Source organism: Paralichthys olivaceus, chromosome 24, assembly GCF_024713975.1.
Source record: "Paralichthys olivaceus isolate ysfri-2021 chromosome 24, ASM2471397v2, whole genome shotgun sequence".
Lineage (NCBI taxonomy): Eukaryota > Metazoa > Chordata > Actinopteri > Pleuronectiformes > Paralichthyidae > Paralichthys > Paralichthys olivaceus.
In genome coordinates this window covers 8013706-8035318 of record NC_091116.1, presented here as the reverse complement: position 1 = coordinate 8035318, position 21613 = coordinate 8013706, and the positions used below count along the sequence as shown (strand labels likewise).

Here is a 21613-nt window from a genome sequence, read left to right as displayed (position 1 = left end):
ACTCTATCATCCTCCTGCTCTTTCCCTCCCCACATTCTTTGCTTCCATCCCTTCATGGATGTTAAACCAGTAATTCCCATCAGTATAAAAACGCTTCAGATGAAGGCATTCACTTATTCTGGTGACGTTCGAATGGCTGATGGTGTGTGTGTGTGTGTCTGTGTTTGTGTATTTCCCTACATATCTATCTTCTTTTTTCTTTTCCTCTCTTCCTAGAAACCAGGTGTGTTCTTTTGCATCTGTTTCCATGGCGCAGAGGGAGAGAGCATCATCTCCCAAGTGACGGCTCGCCTCGACCACAAGTCTGTTATAAGGAAGGCAAAAACACACACACACACTCGCACACAAAAACACACACTGAGCATAACATTAATAAAGTCCACACAACCTCTTTAATCCACAATGTAAATATATATTCATTAAGAAAAATTAAATGATTCATATACAAAAGAAGTTCGCCCTACAATGAAGAGGCACGTATGTAAGCACCTGTAAAAATGAAAGCGTATAAAAAAAGACACCAGATGGGATTTATCACTTTGCTTTTCTGTAAATTAATCTCAAAGGAACATTTGAAAACATTTTATCCACGTCTGAAAAAAACAGCAGTTTGCACAAGGAACTTATTCATCTTCAACTTAAACATCACTACGCAGCAGAGAGGACATTGTTGGTCACGCTCTAGTAAGAATCCTCACTGGAGTGCTAGGAGTTATTTTGGAGCTTAAATAAACCTTTTCTTGTAAAAAAAATCAATTTTAAGTGCAAGAGCAGATCAGCAGCAGTTTGTAATTTTGTATTCATAAATACTGATTATGACAGCAGCTTGTTTTTTTTGGTGGAGTGCAAAGATGCACACAGGTTCACTTTTGCACCAACAGGACTTGAAACCTTCAATTGGAAAAAAACGCAACAGAATGAAAAGAGATACGGTAAGTGTAGCTGATGTGTCCATGACTAGTAACTGTCCGTTCAGTTCTCGACGATCAGAGGGAGAAGTTGTCGAGAAACCTGAAGGTAGATCCTTTGATATATTGGCAGTAAAAAGTTGCATTTGTTTAATGGAGATCTTGTGTAGTATGAAACATTGGAAATCCACCATATGAGGCGAAGCACCATCTAGAGAAAAAGTCCAAACAAAACCCAGTAAATGAAACCAGTTCGACTCACAGAGTCACTTCAGACGAGACCTGCAACCAAACACAATGAGATGGAAACATTAGGTGGAGAATCAAAGCGGAGGACAGAGGCTAACACGACAGGCTCAGTGCTGATAAACCATAAGCTGACTAACCATCTGTATTCTAGAGCTTTGAGAAAAGTGTGAGAGAGGTCTGGAATATGATGACAATAATGGAACATATGAACATCACCTTTGAAGATCATAGGATGTGGGTGAAAGCTACAGATTGAGTGAGAAAGTGGACCTTGAGTGTAAACTGTTCTAAATAAAGCAGCATTAACTTTAACCTGGCAGAGCAGCACCCGGCGTTACATCCTTGTTAACTGTCATCAGGTCACAGGATTGTGGACGACGTCTGCAACTGGCTGCTTGGGCTTCTCAGTGAGTGGCAGTGCGGGGCTGTAGGGCAGCGCACGGTAGTTGGTGGGGAGGTGGTGGGAGGACGAGAGTTTGGCAGGGCTGCATAGATGCTGGAAGCGCTGTGAGGTCAAAAGGTCAAGGTTAGTTAAAAGGGATGTTTTCTGAACAAAACTAAAGCGGTAAAGCCATTTTACTTATTAACACAATTTAAAGGGGTTAGGGTTAAAAGGTGAAAATGAGCATAACTTATGATACTAAACCAACCTGTGTGAGGCTTCCTGGGGTGGTGACCAGGGCATAAATGGCCCAGAAGGGAAGCAGGGAGACGGATGAGAGGGTGAGGAGCCAGCCCAGCGTGGTGGCCCAGACTGGAGCGACCAGGCCCTTCCCGAGGCTCAGTGGAGCCCAACACACCAGGGAAAACACAAAGGTGGCCTGCGGGAGGACTGTGTTAATAACAACTTGACATTTTACATGACACGACTTTGCAAGTTTGCAGACATTGGTATATGTGTGATCAGTTCGCCAGCATCTTTTGATACAAAATGATGACGACACATCACACATAATGAAATTTGCATGAAATCATAAACATGCATTTATGTGTTGACTATTTCACAGCATGTAGACGCTAAACAGTGTGAAGGCAGGTCACTCACCGTGCACACAGCCGGGGTCAAGTATTTCCAGCACAGCTTGAAGACGGGCAGGGGGTTGTAGCCGGTCATATCCCTGATGTTGGCACTGAAGCGGTCGGCTCCTGCGACCAAAGCAAGAACATAGTGGCTGGCTGTGGTCAGGTTTGCAATGATGGTGTGCTTTATAACTGGGTTGTGGGTTTCGATGGTGGGGGTCAGACTTTATTCTTTTCTGTCTGTGATACATCATTCAACCTGAGTTTTTATTGTTAATACTTTATAGTATTGACAGAATCAGCATCAGAAATAGTAGTAGACGTATCTAGTAGTAGAACTGGTCTTTAGGGTTAATTATAATTGTTGTAATTATGGTAGTAACATTAGCTGTCATTTAAATTTTTAAATCCAAGTACATTTAAAAAAATATTATTATTATTATGTTATTGAGTCTCATAATGAATACCACGCTGTGCATTTATTTACATTTTCAAAAATGAAATCCTGAGAAAACTGTAAAACAAAGGATTTATTTACAGTCAGATTGTGTTTTTCCAACTGGAATCATACAGGGGTGAAGTTTCTATATCATTTGCGTTCTCACACACAGCCCCTCCGGAAAGCTTATGTGTCCCCTTTCTAAAATGCTGAAGCCCCATTGTGAACTCAATCATCTCCCCTTGGTTTAGGTCCTTCCTCCTTCAGGACCGCGTAACAAGCAACAGAGGAGCGTTAGTGTATATGAAGGTCCTTAAAAAACTGTAAAATCCCACAGTTGTAAAAAGGGTGAAAGGTGGATTTGAGTCCTGACCGCTGATTACCCTCCTCTGCTCTGCTGCTGAGCTCACCTATAGCTGGGAGAGCCATAAAAACAGGCTCCCCTCATATTAATTTGGACACACACACACACACACACACACACACACACACACACTCTCTGTTAACACACTCGTTCGTTATCACCTCCAATGGAACTCCTTTTTACAATTCTGGGTCTTAATTCTTTGCCAAATACAAAGTTATCGTCCAAACACAGTAGCACGTACTTGTATTGTCCTGATGTGCACACAGGGTTCAGTCCATCCATCTCACACTTCAACAAATAATGTTTTTGTAAATGCTTTAGAGCCTCAGGTCTGGCTGGGATAGGGGCTCCCTGGGGCCCGCCAGCCTGAGACTGGGAGGCGACGGGGTCCGGGGGCTGATTTAGGGCCTGGAGGAGACAGACAAGGGCCTGGCCGGGAGCCAGTCTCCTTACAACAGTGGGTAGCTGCAGCCATGTTAATATACTGTCTACTGACTCCAAGCGGAACGCAGACAGAGGGGAGGAAATGGACTGGACTTGGAGAGTGTTTATCAGATTTTGAGAACTTTTATTCATCTTAAACAAAATAGTTTAATCCTTTGTGCTGTTCTATGGTTACGCCTGCTGCACACACTAGTTTTTCAGCGCCTAAAACAGAGAAGTTTGAATATGCTGGTGTCCCAGTTGTAGTTTGAAAACTCTGGAGATGTGTTCTAGTACCAGACATTTGGAAACGGTGACGCCCACATTGGCTTCCTGATAGATTATTACGGACAGGGATTATTGCTGATGCAGAGATAAAATGCTTGTGTCGAAAGAGATCGTAACAGGTTTTAAAAGGAAAACATATTAGTATGGATGTAGCCCTAGTGGAATGGAGATGTCAGATAGAGGAGAAGAGGAAACAGTAAAAGATAGAGCACGAAAACGAAGATAAGCAGAGGAGAGGATTGGGATTCATACCATAGACCCAGCCGATGGCCACAGACTGGCAGATGGAGAGGAGCAGCAGACTGGCTCCGCTGCACGAGAAGTGATCATAAACCTGGAACACGTACAGACCTCCCTGCATCCAGACAAACTCCATTACTTCATGTCATCAAAACCAAACCTGTACACACCTCCTACGCAAGCACACATCCATCCATCCTGAGTGTGACGCACCGGCGTGACCATGACCAGTCCCATCAGGAAGCAGACGACACAGACAAACAGCAGCAGCAGCTCTCGCCGGTGACCTCGTCTGATCAGATGAGGGTACAGGTCAGTCACTGACGTCATCAGGGCCTCCAGACTCACAAACTGGGTGACAGAAGGGAGACGGGGTCAGTGAGCGCGTTGTCTGTTTTACTTTATACGAAACGTAGTACATCGGTTCTATCAAAAGTAATTCATCAACGTCAGTGTGTGTGTGTGTGTGTGTGTGTGTGTGTGTGTGTGTGTGTGTGTGTGTGTCTGTGTCTACCTGTGTGTCCAGGCCCAGCATGATGATCATGAGGAAGAAGCAGACAGCCCAGAGTTGAGGTAGAGGCATCATGGCGACAGCTCTGGGGTAGACGATGAAGGCGAGGCCAGGTCCTGTGATGAAAAACAGTAAATACATTAATTAGTTATGTAAAATTAATTCAAGTGTTCAAAGCTTTTTGTCTAAATACCCATGAGCTCTTTTACCGAAACTTCCACCTCAAAACATTATTTCACCTGACTGGGCCACGGTGCCGATGTCCACGCCTTGCTCCTCTGCCATGAAGCCCAGCACCGAGAAGATGGCGAAACCTGCCAGGAAGCTGGTGCTGCTGTTCAGGAGGCACAGCAGGAAGGAGTCTCTGGAAGGACACATGGACATGCAGTGAATTAGGAGGAACAATTAAAGCAAAGAACACAAGAATTCAATATTATTAGAGGAAAAGTGGCTTCAGTGAAGCAGCAGAGACAGTGAGGTCTTGAACTAGGAGTCTGGCCTTGTTTTGTGGAGCTGTGGCCTGTTACTGTAAATACAAGCCAAGAGTTAAGTGCATGGCTCTCCCTCAGTGTGTGTGTGTGTGTGTGTGTGTGTGTGTGTGTGTGTGTGGGAGTCCTGGAGTGTGGGAAACATGGCAGCCAGGGCTTTTCTTTAAGGTGTGGCTCTATCAGTGTGTTTTCTCTGTCCATTCCAGCCATTCCTTCTGGAAGCCATCTGACATTTCAAGTGATTATGGTTAATCTGAAGCGGAGACTCTGTGCAGCTGGGAAGCGCTATTGTGTAGTTGTGGGTAATTAAGCAAGTGTCTCACTTGTAGCAGTCGTTGTTGTATTTGTTGTAGCTGCCCAGGGCTGTGAGACTTCCCAAGCAGATTCCATATGAGAAAAAAACCTGGGTACCGGCATCCATCCATACCTAGAGGGAGAGAATGAGAAATGCGATATTAAGGTTCCAAAAGCAACAAGGAAACTTAGGGACAAAGCTGCAGCAAACTTCACGACACAATCTAGAATAAGTGGAAGACAATGAATGAATGGATTTATCTGTTAAGCAATTTTGTTAAGAAAAGTGATACATAAGTTTATTATTATTGATATTACTACTATAAAACTGTAGTTATGTGTTATCTACAGCAACATCACGATGGGTATCGAATGAATTACAGATAATACTGTACTAGTTGTTTATTGTTGCATACTCCACAGGAGTGTGAGTGTGTTTTGTACCTGCGGGTCTGCAAGGCGGGTGTGGTTGGGTTTGAGGTAGTAAATGATGCCCTGCGTCGCTCCGGGCAGTGTGGCACCGCGCACCAGCAGCACAAACAGCATGACATATGGGAAGGTGGCTGTCAGGTACACCACCTAGAATGTACACAGAGGGAGAGCGTGCAGGGGATGTGGTCAGGACGGCACGGAGACAGAGAAAACAGGAAGGACACGTCTTACATTAGACACTTTAAAGAGGGAACCCTGGAAAGTTGGAGTCTGTTGACAGATGGTGGTGGTGACACAAGAAAATTATTGCAGCCGCTCATTTCATTCGCTGGAAAATGACAGAAGATTTATGTTCTGTTTTTAGCCGGCCAGCAGGATTCTGCTGTTTGTGTGTGTCACTTCTACAGGATGTAGCCTGGCTTTTTATGGTATATTAGGGTGAACATTTTAATTAAAAATATGCCGAATGACATGTGATCTACTTATAGATATAGAGCGATCTATCACTGGATTAATTTGAGGAAGAAGAAAACTCAAAAACACAAAGATTCTTAGGTTCTGGAGTTACAGCTTCTGCTTGATGCTGGTGAAGCAAATAAGTTCCCAGACATGGGCAGGGCAGTGAAGGCATCACGCTGTGTGGTGATGGTAGTGTGTGTGTGTGTGTGTGTGTGTTTTTTTTTCTCACTCACCTTTCCAGTGGACTTGACGCCCTTCCAGACGCAGAAGTAACAGACGAGCCAGACGACGGCCAGACACAGAGCCAACTTCCAGCTGACTGGACCCAGCTCGTCTAAATTGCTGGACAGGCGCAGCACCTCCCGCCTAGAAAACACACACACACACACTGTTATTAATTCCTTACACCTGTTGATATTCTGCATGATTAATATCCTGAAAATAAAACAAGGCACTCACTCCCAGAACTCCATGACGGGGGAAGAGGCGTTCTCAGGCAGGCTGCTCGCATTTGTGGTCTGGTTGAGTTTGTTGAACAAGACACACGTCTCTGCCGACACACACACACACACACACAGTAGAGCGTGGTTACCCCTTGATGTTTTACACAGCGGCCCGTTTAAACAGCACTGACATGCATCCTTTCTTACTGACCAGTGTTCCACGTGTTGTTACAGTGCGACCACGGCAGCTCGGCCTGGAAGCTGTGCGACAGGTAGAAGACGGCCCAGGCCAGGATGACGATGTAGTACACGCAGCCATGCAGGATAATCACCTGGCTGGCATAACCAAGCCCTGCAGACAGAGACAGGGTGTGATGGCTTACACAATCTGATGGGTCGTAGAAACAGATAAACACAATCCTCAAAAGAATTGTGCGCGAATATTCTGGCGTTTCACATGAAAGCATCCATTTACTGAGACACTCCACTCGCAGCCCACGTCTTGTATTTCTTCATTAGGGATGAATGATGCTCTTATGAGGCCTGGAGTAGGTTCGTGAGCGTAGGCTGTTTGCACAGACTAATGACTGTTTGTGGTATCCTCTAATGAACTGCAGGCCTCTATCTGACGATGGGAAATTAAATGTGCAAACCAGTGATGGATTCCTGCAGAAGCAATTCTTTGGTTGTGTGTTGCTGCTCTCAGACAGGCACGCAAGTCCAAACAATTTGCTGTATGTGAGATTGCAAATGTCTGAGTCAGTTTTTCCATAAAGCGGAGGCATACATGTATAAAGACGCTGGTGGAGATGTCAACTCGGACAAATAACAAGATTCGAGAGCTTTTGGTAATAAAGGCCGATGCTAGTGTCGATGTGCTGTAAACAAAAATCTATTTTTTCATCATGATCCAATTATTCCCTGGGAAAAATATCGCATACTACAATTAAAGAAATGAAAGAAAGTGACAAAATGTAGTTCTTTCCTGGAATCTGTGCAGGTCTACTTAAAAACCAGGAGCCTTTCTTCAATACTTCAGTGCTTTTCTCAAATGCATTATCTTCCAAACCAGCTTTCATTCCTGAACGGTTTGGATTCTTCTGGGATCATGTGTACAACTTTATTTCCCTTGAGAAGCATCACATCAATGTCAGGCTCTGGATCACTGGTGTAAAACCCTGATTTGAGTAGGAGGATACCATGAAAACAAGACGTTTAACATCAAGCGTTGGTTTTTATTGGCACGCACACAGTGTACTGCCTCCTGCGCTCCTGACTTTAACACACTAGCTGAGACGCAATGTGAAGCGCACACGCAAGCAGCTCGCGGGGAGTGCCAACCCTCTGATTGCGGACACGCTGTTTATATGGGTTTCGAATTGGTGCGGACACTGGAATGCTTTGAATGCTTGAGCCAGCGTAGAAAATAAAAGACGAGAAAGTCGGTGAAAAGACCAGACAGAGGGAAAAGAAAGACGAGTGAGACGCTGGCAAGGTTCAAGGTCGGATGTTATCGCTGTCACCCTCAAATCCCTGCTGTGTGGAATTTGTTGTACCCTGGTTACTCACCAGAAGGACACAACAAACCCTGCGGTGCACGCAGGGAGTGACGTAACCACAGCCAACTATAAACTCCCAACACAGTCTTGCTTCCCACAGTTTATACCTGGTGAACTGAAAGACTGCAGCAGCAAAAACAAGAGAGAGAAAGAAAAGAAGACAAAATGCCAAATGAGGAAGAAAACACTCATTATTGGATGGTGAAACCTTCAGTATGAGCTCCCTCCTCACTTTTTTAACTGACTACTGATATTTGTGTTACTACATGATAGGTGCAGAAGATCACACCCCCCCTCCTCCCCTTGTTAAGTTCAGACAGTTCAGACGTTAATCATTTGTGGAAGCCCCCCATCGAACCCTCTGTCGAGTTTACTCTTCTGTGAATGTGAAAACTCCCGTCCATCCAACCTTTCGACCTGGCTGCAATTGCATCATGACGTCTGTACTCACTGACCACAATTATATTGGATCACTGCTGTATAACCGCCATTCTATAGAACAGCCATTAATTGATTAATTAGTGTTAGTGGCAGCTCTAGGCAAACCCTCGGCACACTTAACACTTTGCACGAATCCCAGCCTCTGATAATGATGATGATATAATAGGACTGCAATGAAAAACGCAACCTTAAAGAGAGTGGGGAAAAAAAGACTCCTGGATCCAGCCCCTGATCCGGATCTGCACCAAAATTGAATGGGTTCTTCATTGCTCCAATCCTCCTTTTGCGTAATCTTGCAGACAAACACACACAAATACTTGATAAGCATACCTCCAAATAAAGGGCAGATGCTCCTCCAGGCGCTGACACCTCCTAGGCTGGTGTACTGTCCCAGTGAGGTCTCCAGGAGGAAGAGTGGGATGCCACACAGCACCAGGAACAAAAGGTAAGGGATGAAGAACACACCTAGACACAAATACGAGGACCTTCAACTTATGGCTTTGCCACACTTTTCATTGTATTTTGAAAATGAACTGTTATAAACCCTAACTGCATTGAGTATTTATATAAATTTAATTTCCAGTTACTAATCAGACCTGATAAAAGAGTTCATCCCTAGTTATAGACAGCGAGAGAGAGGAAAAAAGATAAGAGTAGATGACGGAAGGGGAGAAATAATCAACAGAATTTACCAAATCACAATGCAACTTTGTCATCTGTTATAAAATGTGCTTTACCTCCACCGTTCTTGTAGCAGAGGTACGGGAACCTCCAGACGTTGCCCAGGCCGATGATCTGCCCCGCCACGGCCAGAAGGAACTCCGCCTTATTCGCCCACTGGCCTCTGGCATGCAGGACGTCTTTGGGGGCTTCTGTCCCGTTCGGGAGGCTCAGCTGGGGGGGCTTTGTCAACAGCGAATCTCCTTGCTGCAGAGGAGTTTGGTCGGCCATGACTTGTTCAGATGGCAATGCACACATACAGACCCCTGGGGAAAAAACACAACAAATTAAGAGGGGTGATACAGAGTAGAAAGCACAAAGAAAGGATCACTCACATCTCAGCAGCCGGTATTGAATGGGCAGAATGCTGGTGTGTTTGGTGACAGTTGGTCTGACCTCCTCACTTATCTGTGATGTGTGACTCAAGGACGAACTTACGTGGGTGGGTGTCCTTTATCTGTGTTCTGCAGCTCACTCAAGGCCTAAATTTGGAGCTTTTTTCAGATGGTGCATCTGGTTTCGGATTTACTCTTACTCTATTAGTTTAATTTATTTGGCTTCGTTCTGTCACAATCCCCCTTCATATTTGAGCAGAGTTTAAATAAATAACTTGAATCTCATATCATTAATCCAGCAGCAGCCAGTCCATATAAGAAAGTAGGAAAGCTAAGGTTTTGATACAGATGTGCAAAAGGTCACATTCCACCCCATATGAGGTGTGTTTCTGACATCTCCATTTGAACAAATGTACAAAACAAGATAATTAAAAGTCAAACAGCATCCAGCAAACACACGGATATGCAGTAATAAGTGAGTGAGGAAAAAAGTAGAGAAAAGGATGAAATGGCTGTAAAAGCAAAACCTGGGGCCTTTGGTGCATTCTAGTGCTGCTAGTCCTTCATACACACAATATTTATTATTATTAATGAAATGATTGGTCATGTTTACTACAGTTTTACTAGGCCATAGACAACACCTGTTTTCTTGTAGTGAATTAATGCAAAGGAGAACGTGGAATTAAAAAATGGTAAACAGTATAAAGTAAGTTTATTTTACAGTTTTCACACTTTTAACAAAGTCATTACACATCTCTTATTAGGGGGATCTGTGTGGAACATACCTTTGGGAGTGGTATATAATCCCATTTGATTTGTACTTTTTCAATTCTACATGTTATAAGTATAGGAGCAGAGGTTCTGACATGTGGATGTATCATGTAGCAGTAAAGAAAATAAAAGTTGATCCCTTGTGATTTATGTAACTTCATTGTTCACACTGTAATAACAGGAGCAGAGGGTGGGTGTGTGTGTGTGTGTGTGTGTGTGTGTGTGTGTGTGAAACGTCCTCTTCCTTTGAACCATGTAACCACGCCGGAGTGACGTCACATACCTCTCATCAGCAGCCTCTCATAATAACGGAAACAGCTGTGAGAATAAACAAATAGACAAGAGTCTGATGTAACTACACGTGTGTGTGTGTTTAAATGTGTGTGTGTTGTGATGGTGTGTGTGTATCGAATGACACGGACGTGTCGTACAACATGGAGGCGTGGAGAGGCGTCACGATGCTCGAACACATTTGCGCACATCACTCTTACGCTTTAAAAACACGATGGGGATGATTAAACTGCGGATAATTCATCCTACCTCCGCGGTGCAAGCCGGTTCCTACACTTCGGTTGTGTCGGTGGTCGAGTGCTCTCTCTGTGCTTCGGGCAGAGAGCAGCCGGTGCGCCGCCTCAGTCTGAGCAAACACAGGCGCTGTGGGGACTGGAGCACGTGGATGACCCCCCGTCTGGTGCATTGATACGATCCACGCAAGGAAAAGGTTACAAAAGAAACCATAACGCATTAAGGGTGCTTGTTAGGGGCAAAAAGCAACGTTTCGAATTGCTTTATTTGCCTTACTGTGAAATTCAGACTTTCATTGTGAAATTAGCACACGGTAACCATGGTGATTCACCCTTTTAGGGCTTCTGCATTTGGGTCATTTATGAAAAACACAACTGGATTAAGATTATCTGTGTATAAATTAGCAAACATGAAAGTACTAGATATATAGAAAATATAAAATCAAATAAAGATAAACATAGGCAGTAATGGTGCCCATGTTATATGTAACAATTGTTCATTAAAATATCTTTAAAAATAACTTTGAAAGGCAAGACACTGACAAAATAATATGCAAGGAGGGCAAGAGTAGTGAATACAGGACAGGAATGAAATAGCAGAGAGCGACAGAGAGTGTGTCTGAAGTTTAATGTACATATAAATATATATACAATTAATTATAATAATAATTTGGTGGAGAGTATTAGAAGGAATCTTAAAGAATATAATTGATAATTGATTATTGGATAATAATACATAGCAGTAGTATTACCACTACTACTATTACTACTAATGAAAATAAATGAGTTAAATAAGGAAAAAAAGGGTGTTAATAGTTATTCTTGTGTTGTCAATAATAATAATCATCATCAACAATAATAATGTTATAAAATATTTTCTTAACAAACTATCTGTGGTGTCATGCTTATATCACTGCTGAGGGCCAATGGTTTCACAGCAAGTGAATCACATGATCATATCCAGACATGGCTACTAAAACAAAGAGTGTTGAAAAAAAGAGTGTAAATTGTTTTTAGCTGCAATAGTTATGAGTAAAATATCATATATACAGTTTCGCCATATTCTAAATCACAGTATATGCTTTCTGTATATCTGCATAGATAACTTGTAATGTGAGAACACCAGCAGCCTTTAGCGCCCTGTTGCAGACTCTGACCTGTAAATAGTCCTGGCGTCTTGACCATTTAGCCCACCTCGAGCAGCTTGCAGCACATTTAACGGGCTGTGTCATTGCCTGTGCTTGTTCTGCTGAGCCTTTATAGCCATGCAAAAAAATGCATAGTTTCCTGCTAACACTCAATGACTTCATTCAGAAAATTGGATTCCATTAATCAAATATAAGGTTACATTACCAGGAGTATTAAATAACAACAGAAGAGTTTTCCCTGTAGATATTTGCACACATGCAAACCTGTGTAGCAGTTTAGATCATTACACAGTCAACACAGTCTCATCTGAAAAACTGGATGTTTAAACCCCACAACCAAGAACAATTGAAGCCTGTCGACCTCCTGAGGCAGAAACCAGTCCATCCAGAAGACAAACCATGCAACAATGTATTATAACCAGTTGAATGTACTGAGGAATGCACAGACCTGTACATTAAGGAACTTAAACAACCCCTTCACGAAGCCTCAGGTCAGGACTCAGCAGTCAACCTACATCTGAAGGACAAGGGACATTCATTTGAAGATAATAATGTCCACATTTTGGCCATGGAAGACAGATGGTTAGGGATAGAACTGTCAGAGCTGAAGAAACCTCTTGAGAGGTGAAACTGCTTCAAGAAACTCAACACAGTCTAGTTGACCTATTTTTAGCACTTGGATAGTTCATATCAGGGTTTCTGTAGGTTTTGTCATATTCAATTCAAGACCTTTTAAGACCTGTTTCAAGTACGACAGATATGAATACTTAAACTACCGTAAAAGATAAGGTGAAGATGCCTAGTAAAGAAAAGTCTTTGGAATGCAATGTTACCTCAAAAAACTCCAGGACGAGAGAGTAGGTATCCTTAGGCTTTGTAAAGCTGAGTTTACTGTGATACAGATTTATTCTGACCAGGGTGTTTGGAGAGTATCAGCTATCAGTTCCACTTCAGTCTTGTTGAAGGGAGGTTATATCACTTTGCCTCTCCACCCAGGATTACACAAACACTACTGGGATAGATTCCTACCAACCCTTATTTAGCAGAATGGAATAGGTGAACTAATTAAATTTTGGTGACATTCCATAAATGGGTGCGTGCTTGAACAACAATCTCACATGCAAAAAATTCAGAGTGACGGGTACACAGATGGAATGACAGCTAATTTCTTGTGTGTGAGAAATAACGGCATTGCGTGCCATGTGAAACAACTGAAACTATGAGGTCTGTGTGGATGGTAACAGCTTTATAGAGGGCAAGCACGCAAATAATGTTGCACACAGCTTTACAAGGCAGCGACGGAGCAAAACATCAAGTTAGAAAATCTTTTGCTATTATGAGTAGTGTAAAAATCTTGGTTCAAATTAATGGGAACTACCACATTCATCGGAAACACACATGGAGACATTACAAAATATGCATGTCGTCAAAACATTTTCACATATTTAAGGCTTTTTAAGGTCTAAATTACAGATTATTAGACCCTGTGCAAATGTACACAACTATTACACTGGAAATAAACTACTTTACCTCCTATTAAACTATTCTTCTACCACAGCAAATTGTACCTTGTTAGTTCAATACAGACATCCATCAAGCTATAAAAAACTTCTCTGAGTTGGGAATAAAATCACAATTTCTATGAGCAGCTTCACCCTCCCTCATTAGAAGAGGAAATACCTGAAGAAAATCAAAAAGTCAAAGGTCAAACGTCAGGAAGTGGTGAAAAAAATGATCCTGCAATCATATACAATGCAGTAATTCCTCAACTACACACATACACACACACGCACACACGGCCTGCATATCTTCTCTCAAGCTGCAGACTCTGCATTGCTTCCCAGGGGTCAAATAAAACCCCAACATTAGGGGTCCTTCAATACAGTCACCATTGTTCTGTCCTGACAAACCTGCAGCCCCCTGTAAATGTGGTGCCACGAGGTGTAACTCAGACCAGGCGCAGTTGTACCCAATTTTCTGCAGCGTGCTTTATGGCTGTGTTTATTGGTGTCTGGCATTCATAGCAGTGGATCACTGATATACACTGGTAGGTATTGTGAAACTCCTACCTCGACACTACCCTGTTGTATCGTTGCAAAGTTTTTAACCCTTTCAATAGGACGCTATGACGAACAAAGTGGCAAAAATGATTTCTGTTAATACGACCCTGAGCGTAAAACACAGGCAATTCAGCAACTGCAGCATTAAGACAAAAAAATGCTCATATTACGCATTATACTCAAAAAGACACAACTAATTTAACACAAAAGTAAGAAAATTGAGTCTGATTGAGTGAAATTTAAGAGGAAGCTGCACTCACCAGTAGTAAATCTTTAGTGTTGTAGCCTCAAGAAGAATCATGCTGTTTGCAGCTGAGATAAGTTTAACTGCGACTTCTTAAACACAGCATGGGTATTTAGGTTCTTCAATTTCAGCCACCTCTCTCTGATAGCACGTGTGGGTGATTGCTGCTGGTTTTGGGATTGGTTAAAAAGATCATCCGACAGGCGCAAGGTGTCAGGTTCATTGTGCTGTCCAGCTATGGTGTCTAATGACAGGAAATGAACAGAAATGATACCTAAAACCCTCCTGCTCATTCATGGTGAGCAAACATGGGTGGCAGCCATCTGTCTAATGTGGAGTGGGCAGTACGAGCTCACAACATATGTCGGGTTGTGCACAAGCAAAATCTATGAGCATTGCCTAAAAGACATACCCTACCCCAAACGCTGTAATCTTATGGTTTCTCTTTGTATAGCTGTTTTCTGGAAAATACCTGGAAAATTGGGTCTTGACATTCTCCAGAGTTTGCCTTTCACATATGAAGAACGCAGCAGTAGAATGTCTATGTCAGATGCATTCATGACAATGGGAAGCTGTCTGGAAACATTCAGATGAGGGGTGGCATCTGGGTAGAGCATGCAGGAGGCAAGACGTGACGTAAAAGCATGTGTTTTTGTATTCTGCACATCATCGCCGGTGTCGGTCCTTATCGCCTAAAGGTTTTGAATCTCGCTGTCTTTCCAATTTGCTATCTTCGTCTGCGTCTTCTCTATTTGTGCCACCTCTTTTTCATCCTCAGATATGTGTATTTTTTAAGTTTTGAGCCCATCAGTTCCTAGAAACGCCCGCACACAAAACATTTCTGATCATTCTCCTACTGTATACTCACATGGGCTATGGACAATTTCCAAAACAATTAACTCAGCTGATGGCAGGGAAATATGTATATAAATGTACATATATATATCAAAGTGGTCCTCTTGCCTTGTTTGAACCCATTTAAAAATGAGGTCCTGATGTGGTCACCTCTACCGCCTCACCTCCTTCCTCGACTTGCCATGCCCTAAATAGGTAAACATTCCTGTGGCTTAGCCCCCTTCCTCTTCAACCTGTGTGAAAAACATACCTTGTAAAAGAGGAGTCACTTAAATGTAACCCTTGGTCTTATGTCCACACTGTACAGGGCTCCCCTGAGGCTTGTGGTGAGTGAGAAATTTGGTGTTGATAATCTTTCCTGGAGATTTTATGAGAATGTTTTGTGGGGTAATTCCCTACACAAGTCTCTTAACCACAGCGGGGAGTCCCGTGAGGTGTTACCGCTGCTCTCAGAGATTTGTGGGGCTTTAGTGGAAATTTAAGGTAATTTGTCCAAATCTCAGACGATGACGGTTTGTGATATTTTTCTTACCCTGATGTTTTCCAAGTGGCATTTCCTTATCGTGAACGGAGACTGGTCCTCAGTGAGTGGTCACAGTCTTAAAATACCCAACACTCACCTGGGATGTTATGAAACACGTGACATCTAAGCTGTGGGCAGGTTTGCATCAGTTATAAAATGACTTGTTTGTGTCTGTTTGTAGTTGTGTTTGAGTATTTGGGGTTGTTTTTTGTGTCTTTGTGGGGGTTTTGCAGTTATTTCTTCTCTTTGTAGATGTGTTGTGTCTTACTGTAGTAGTTTTAAAACTTTGAGTTGGGATAATATACAAGGGAAGCATTTCCAGGCTATGGCCTCTGGGTGTATGCCCTATAGGCCTATTCAGTAAATCATTCATAAAGCTATCCACTATAAAAAAGTAGTGAAAATCAGCGAGGTCATCTACATTTAACAGCTAATGAACAATTTCTATTTAATTTGTTTGGATAAACAAAAGACAGTTTTTTAATTTACTCAGCCTCTGTCTTCAGTCTTTATGCTAAACTAGCAGTCTGCTGCTGCACAGACATTTGAGTTGATCCACTTCTCTCATCCAAGTCTCAGCAAGAGAGAGCATATTTCCCAAATGCATGGCTATTGGTTTAATATACTTTGCCAACTCATTCTCCAAACCACCATGGAAACAAAGGAGGGCAGAAAAAAATAGAGCAAATGCAGAATAGAGAATCAAACCATGCTTAAACCGACAAAAACAAAAAACACCACCAAGAATGTGATTTATAAAAACCGTCTGACGGTACAGCTTCTGTCTGTATACTGAATGCAAAATTTTGAATCCACTTCATGGATGCATATTTTGGTGGTTGCATTAGAATCAAAACCAAGAAACCAACTGCCTGAAAGGACGAAATTCACTGTATATTTAATTACGGTTTAAGGAACCCACAAATAGTTTTAACAACTTGCATTGTTCTGCTCCCGCTCAAACTAGTTGGATATAGTTTGTGAAGAACTTGTATCTAAGCCTCAATACAAAGAACTATAAATTATAGTTTTACAGATCATTTTGACAAGTTATACTAAATAGATAAAATCATGTAGAAACAATGACACACTAAACATTTTGGAGGTTGTGATTGCTCAGCTTGTCCTCATGCTGAACTTACCTCAGTTAGAATGGATGCAGATCCTTGCTAAGCCTTAAATGTGACACCATAATGAGCTGGATTAATTAAGACCTTGTTCGTCCGGATCATTTTACAGAAAAGTGAGTACAACCCTGTGTTTCCCTCGCCGTCTCACTGCCTTTGCCTGTGATGAACAAAGCTCTCAAGCAAATCTCTGCAAGCCAAACAAACCTGGATTCCTGTTGCTCACTGAGCCTGAAGCTAGGGCCCAAAAAATCACATCATGGGACCCTTATGGGTGTCTCACTTTATATGTAGAAGCAACCCTGTAGCAATGTGAACAATGGTCTTTATGTGCAAACCATGCAAATTTAGCATTTTGGTTTGTCAGTGTGACAACCAGGAGTTTAAATTAACAATGTGTACAAGATATTCTGACACATACAATTTGAAACAACCTTCATTTTCTGTACGTAGACTTAAAAGAGAGATAGACAAATCTGGTTGAGGCTCCCAGACTTTCACACTCTGGGCTGAAGTTGCCCCATGGAGGAATGCAGTGCTGGATTATCTCAAAACATCAAATAATAAGCCCCCCCTTCCGCCAACACGGACGGTAAATACAACGACTCCTGTTTTTATCCCCGTGGAGGATTAAAGACATGAACTGAATGGAAACAGTTTCTTTTAAACCCACAAAAATAATACTTTGATTAATTATCAGTGACTTGTACTCCAGATATCACCATCGTTGTGCAAATGACAAAGTTGTGGGATACCTGCAATGTAATTATATCATTACTGGCCATTGCTTCCATTATAACCTGATTTGATTATTACATTACTGTGATCTTTTCTAACTTGGCAGCTCTCGCTCTTCCATAGACGTAATTGAGGTTAAGCACGTTGGTCAAGGGGCTCTGAGGGCCACACTGCTCCACTGGGGGTTTGTGGAGGGCCCCCTTTCCTCTCTGACTGGCCAGGTCACAGGAAAGCATGGCAGGTGGAAATAAGAGCGATTGAGTGGATTTGGCGAGGCCAGGCGGACTCTGGACTCTTGACCTTTCTTACACTCTACAGCCTGATGCAGCAGATTGTTGACAGTGAATGCTGTCAGTGATTCGGTCCTCTGTAATTCTGCACAGATTCTGCATAAACACTGAGGTACGTATGACCATCAAGCAATTAGTTCATCAGATTCTTGCTGAGATACACCTGAGTGCAGGCCAGCGTACTGAATCACAAGCATGACGATGAAAGCTGTTACAATAGATATCATCTTTCACACGTCCTCATTACAGTGACCACAGCTCCATTAGAGGAGCATGGGAAAATACATTCAATTCTCTGATAGAGCCCACCCTGCCTCCTGCAGCTACCCAAGCCAAATTGTACAAACACACCGTGGCATCAGGTTTGTCCTCGTCCCATCAACACACAGTGGAACTCCAGGGATCCTGGCGACTGCTCAGTGCTGGGCTCATGTTACTGGTTTCAGTTATTGTGTTTAATTTTCCTGCCAACAGCCCATCAAAAGGGGGCTGATTGCTCAACGCAGGCCAAAGCCTCGCCACGTGGTGACGACAGAAAACTCTATTAACCCCAATCCAAGTAGCTGCCTCAGCAATGTGGTCGGATCACAAGAAAGGGTTGGAAATATCCGCGGTGGACTTTGGCAGGAGTTACAAAGACCGTGCAGCTAAGTAGGGACCACAAATAAAACACATGTGGTGCAAAACAAATGACATCACACTGTGGTAGCACAGAGAGGTAAAGCAGGATTCTTGGTGAAGAAACTACTGCTTTTGGACATGTTAGGAAGTCTTGGCATGTTCCTTAAATTTACCAGAGGGGCTGTATGTGAGAATGCAAATGTTCAAGTCAGTTGCTCCTCATATTTTCTCATGTTTCAGGGCGCAGGTTCCTCAAACTCTGAACCTCACCCTGAACTCTGAGTTGATGGAAAACATGCGAGAGAAGCCAGCGGAAACAGGTGAGTAAAAAAGTACTTTTAATTCCGGTGGAGGCAGAGAGATTGTTTTAATATATTTATTCAGCTGTTACCTGAGGGAGGACAAAATATTCCTGGCAGCAGAGGATGAGACACAAGTTTTAAATTTAATATTGTAACGTTATTGCTAAAAGATTTTAGATTCACAAAGCGTTCGGGTTAAAACTGAATGCAAATTTCAAGCATTTTATTTTAAGACGTAAACTCAAATATTAAACACTCTATGGCTAGTTTTTGGAAAATTCCATGCAAACCAATTACTTATCATAGTAATGCTAAAATCCTTGAATTTGATCTGTACATTTTTACTCTTATTTATGAGAAACAACATTGAGTAATACTGTGGTGTCTCACTGTGATTTATTGATATGTTGCTACTTGTTTGATCAAGGTGTGTATCCCCTGACATTTTTTTGCTGTGTCATGCAGTTGTGAGGTAATTTGATCACAGCAATAACCGACTGGAGTGGACACACAACAGGCTTGACGTGCAGGAGAACAAACCTGTGGCGAGGTTTTAAGTTTTAAGTGTAGGGACAGGAGTGAAATGATAAATGGGAGCTGAAGAATATAATTGCGGCAGTCATGCTTTGCTGTGAATCTCAAGAGATGCAAGTATACTTGAAAACTATGGGCAACAAAAAAATAGCTTTACCTCAATGGAGTTTGGCTTGTGGACATAAAGTATTTTATTTAGATTGTAATTATCCCTATAAACATCCACTTATTGTGTATTTATATTGTTATATTACTGTATATCATATTACACTGACAGTACAATGAAAAAACAGAATCCAATTGCTAACACACAAATACACAAGGTATTAAACAAGGTAAAACTTCTTTTATACCTGTTACCAATTTCTTTTAGTGCCAACAAAGACTCAGTCCATGTGTCAGATACATGAATTGAAATTGATTTAAAGTTAATTTCATAATAATGAAATGAAACACATATATGCATTCATGAATAAATATTGAGCACTTACCAGCCAGCAGTTAAGTCGACACTTTGCCCTGTAGTCTGTCCAGGTGCTGAATCCTTAGAATGTGTCAGTGTAGTAAGGGGAGGGAGGAGCTCCAAACAAGGAGGGTTCGGATTCCGTGCCAATCTGCTCATTTTTCAACAGTAGTTGTAAGTCACAGGTGACATCACGACATGGAGGCAGAAAAAAGTCCTATAGTCCGAGCAGTTTTAATTCTTAAGGGGCATCTGCAAGATATTTAAATAAATATTATCTGCCCAGGATTTTCCAGGCTTGCAAAAGTGCTAATTGGAATTTTATTTTTTCTATGGATGCTAAAATGAGATAAATTCACAGTGTGTTCTGTTGAGCTGATTTTTTAGATTCACAAATGTAATACTTGGATGTGTGCTTTGTTTTGTCGTTTGTGCTTTTGCTGATACTCCTAGGTCTTCTATGTTTTACTATCACATGTACTTTCCATGTGCCTTTCTCCAGGTTTCCATGTCATACAATTATGTTGTTCATTTATAAATGAATTATGCAAAGTGTCTGTGTATGTATATTACCGGGATACTTGGAGGAAGAATGGGTCAGGGAAGAACCAATTAAATCTTTGTAAAAATGTGGGATTTCTTTTCTCAGGCATGTTTAGGGGCCTGATATCTATGACTGTGTACAATTTGGTGCAGATCCAAACAAAGATATGAATCTATTGACTTGAAATGTGGTGTCATGATGGGACAGTTGGGCCTTGACGGAGGTACAGTTTGTGCTCTCTGAGTGCCATTCTAGTTTATTTGATTTTGTTTGTCGTCTTTTTCCGCCATGGAAAGCACTGGTGTCGGTCCCTTCCTTCTCTGATTATAATCATCAAGATAATTAACCTGTCATTCAAGATTTTGTCCTGGTATGCTGGTGACCACAGCTTTAGACCCTTAGCAAATGCCAAAAACAGGTTTTGCTCTAGGTACAAAACTGAACAAAAAGTTTCCCACGAGGGAGATAGAGAGAGATAGAGAGAGATAGTGACTGATAGAAGCCAAAGCAATCTATCGTTAAAGGCTCGGGCCCCATCGCTACAAGACCGACATGCTCTAATAACCAGCATTCTGCTGGGCTCTGTTGCTCCCTCTACATCTCGCTCAGTTTGTTTCCCTTTTGCCTAATTTACTTGTGGCTCTATTTTGAACTTTATTTTGAAGATATATTCATGTGTGTTCAGTTCAAATGAGAGTTAAACTCTGACCTCTCTTCAAGTTTTCTTTCATTTCTGCACGATGGGATGATTTTCCTGTCATATTCTGCGTAAAGGTTTTTCAGGTTCTCTTATTATTGCTATTATGAACAATAAAATATTCATTGGCTAAAAAAGTTGACTAAAACTATTTTCAGAAATGGACTCAAGTTCAAGAATCTCCTGTTTGAAAGCAAATTTTGAATCTTTCTTTTTTTGCTGTGAGGAAGTGGAGACGTGTCATGGGTCATAATATTGCAACACGTGGGTGCATTACAAAAGCCAGGATAGAAGCTAAAAAAGCGATGTCTTACTGATGAGCTGTTTTACCTAAATGTTCCCATCACTCTGCTCTCCCCATTTTGTTCTTCGGGTGGGGACACGCCAAGCTGTCAACACTATTGTAATGGTAGTTGCTGATGACCATGTTATCTTTCAATCTGCTGTCTATTTCTATAGGACGTGGAATGAGGAGGAGTAGACACAGAAATCTATTTGACACAACAGCATTGTGGTCACAGAGGCAGCGGGAAGGGGAAAATAAAACTGGTTGGAC

At 42.0% G+C, this 21613-nt stretch overlaps 1 protein-coding gene across 5 annotated transcripts; it reads right to left on the bottom strand.

Annotated features, from left to right (window-relative positions):
* Positions 1-373: 373 nt before the first annotated feature.
* Positions 374-19907, bottom strand: LOC109638999 (sodium- and chloride-dependent GABA transporter 2-like). 5 transcript variants are annotated; one of them, XM_069521384.1, is made up of 16 exons: positions 19845-19907; positions 9299-9547; positions 8892-9026; positions 6773-6913; positions 6578-6668; positions 6352-6484; positions 5672-5806; positions 5257-5360; positions 4685-4809; positions 4449-4561; positions 4148-4285; positions 3947-4049; positions 2203-2303; positions 1808-1978; positions 1471-1662; positions 374-1119 (listed from the first exon to the last, which is right to left on the bottom strand). In XM_069521384.1, exons 2-15 carry the CDS (start codon positions 9537-9539, stop codon positions 1513-1515), a joined length of 1881 nt encoding a protein of 626 aa, XP_069377485.1. In that variant the 5' UTR covers positions 9540-9547; positions 19845-19907; the 3' UTR covers positions 374-1119; positions 1471-1512. The 5 variants fall into 5 exon arrangements, with proteins under 5 accessions (XP_069377485.1, XP_069377484.1, XP_069377482.1 ...); XM_069521383.1 differs by having other exon boundaries at positions 374-1190; positions 19845-19901; XM_069521381.1 differs by lacking the exon at positions 19845-19907 and adding an exon at positions 10928-11205.
* Between the last annotated feature and the right edge of the window lie 1706 nt (positions 19908-21613).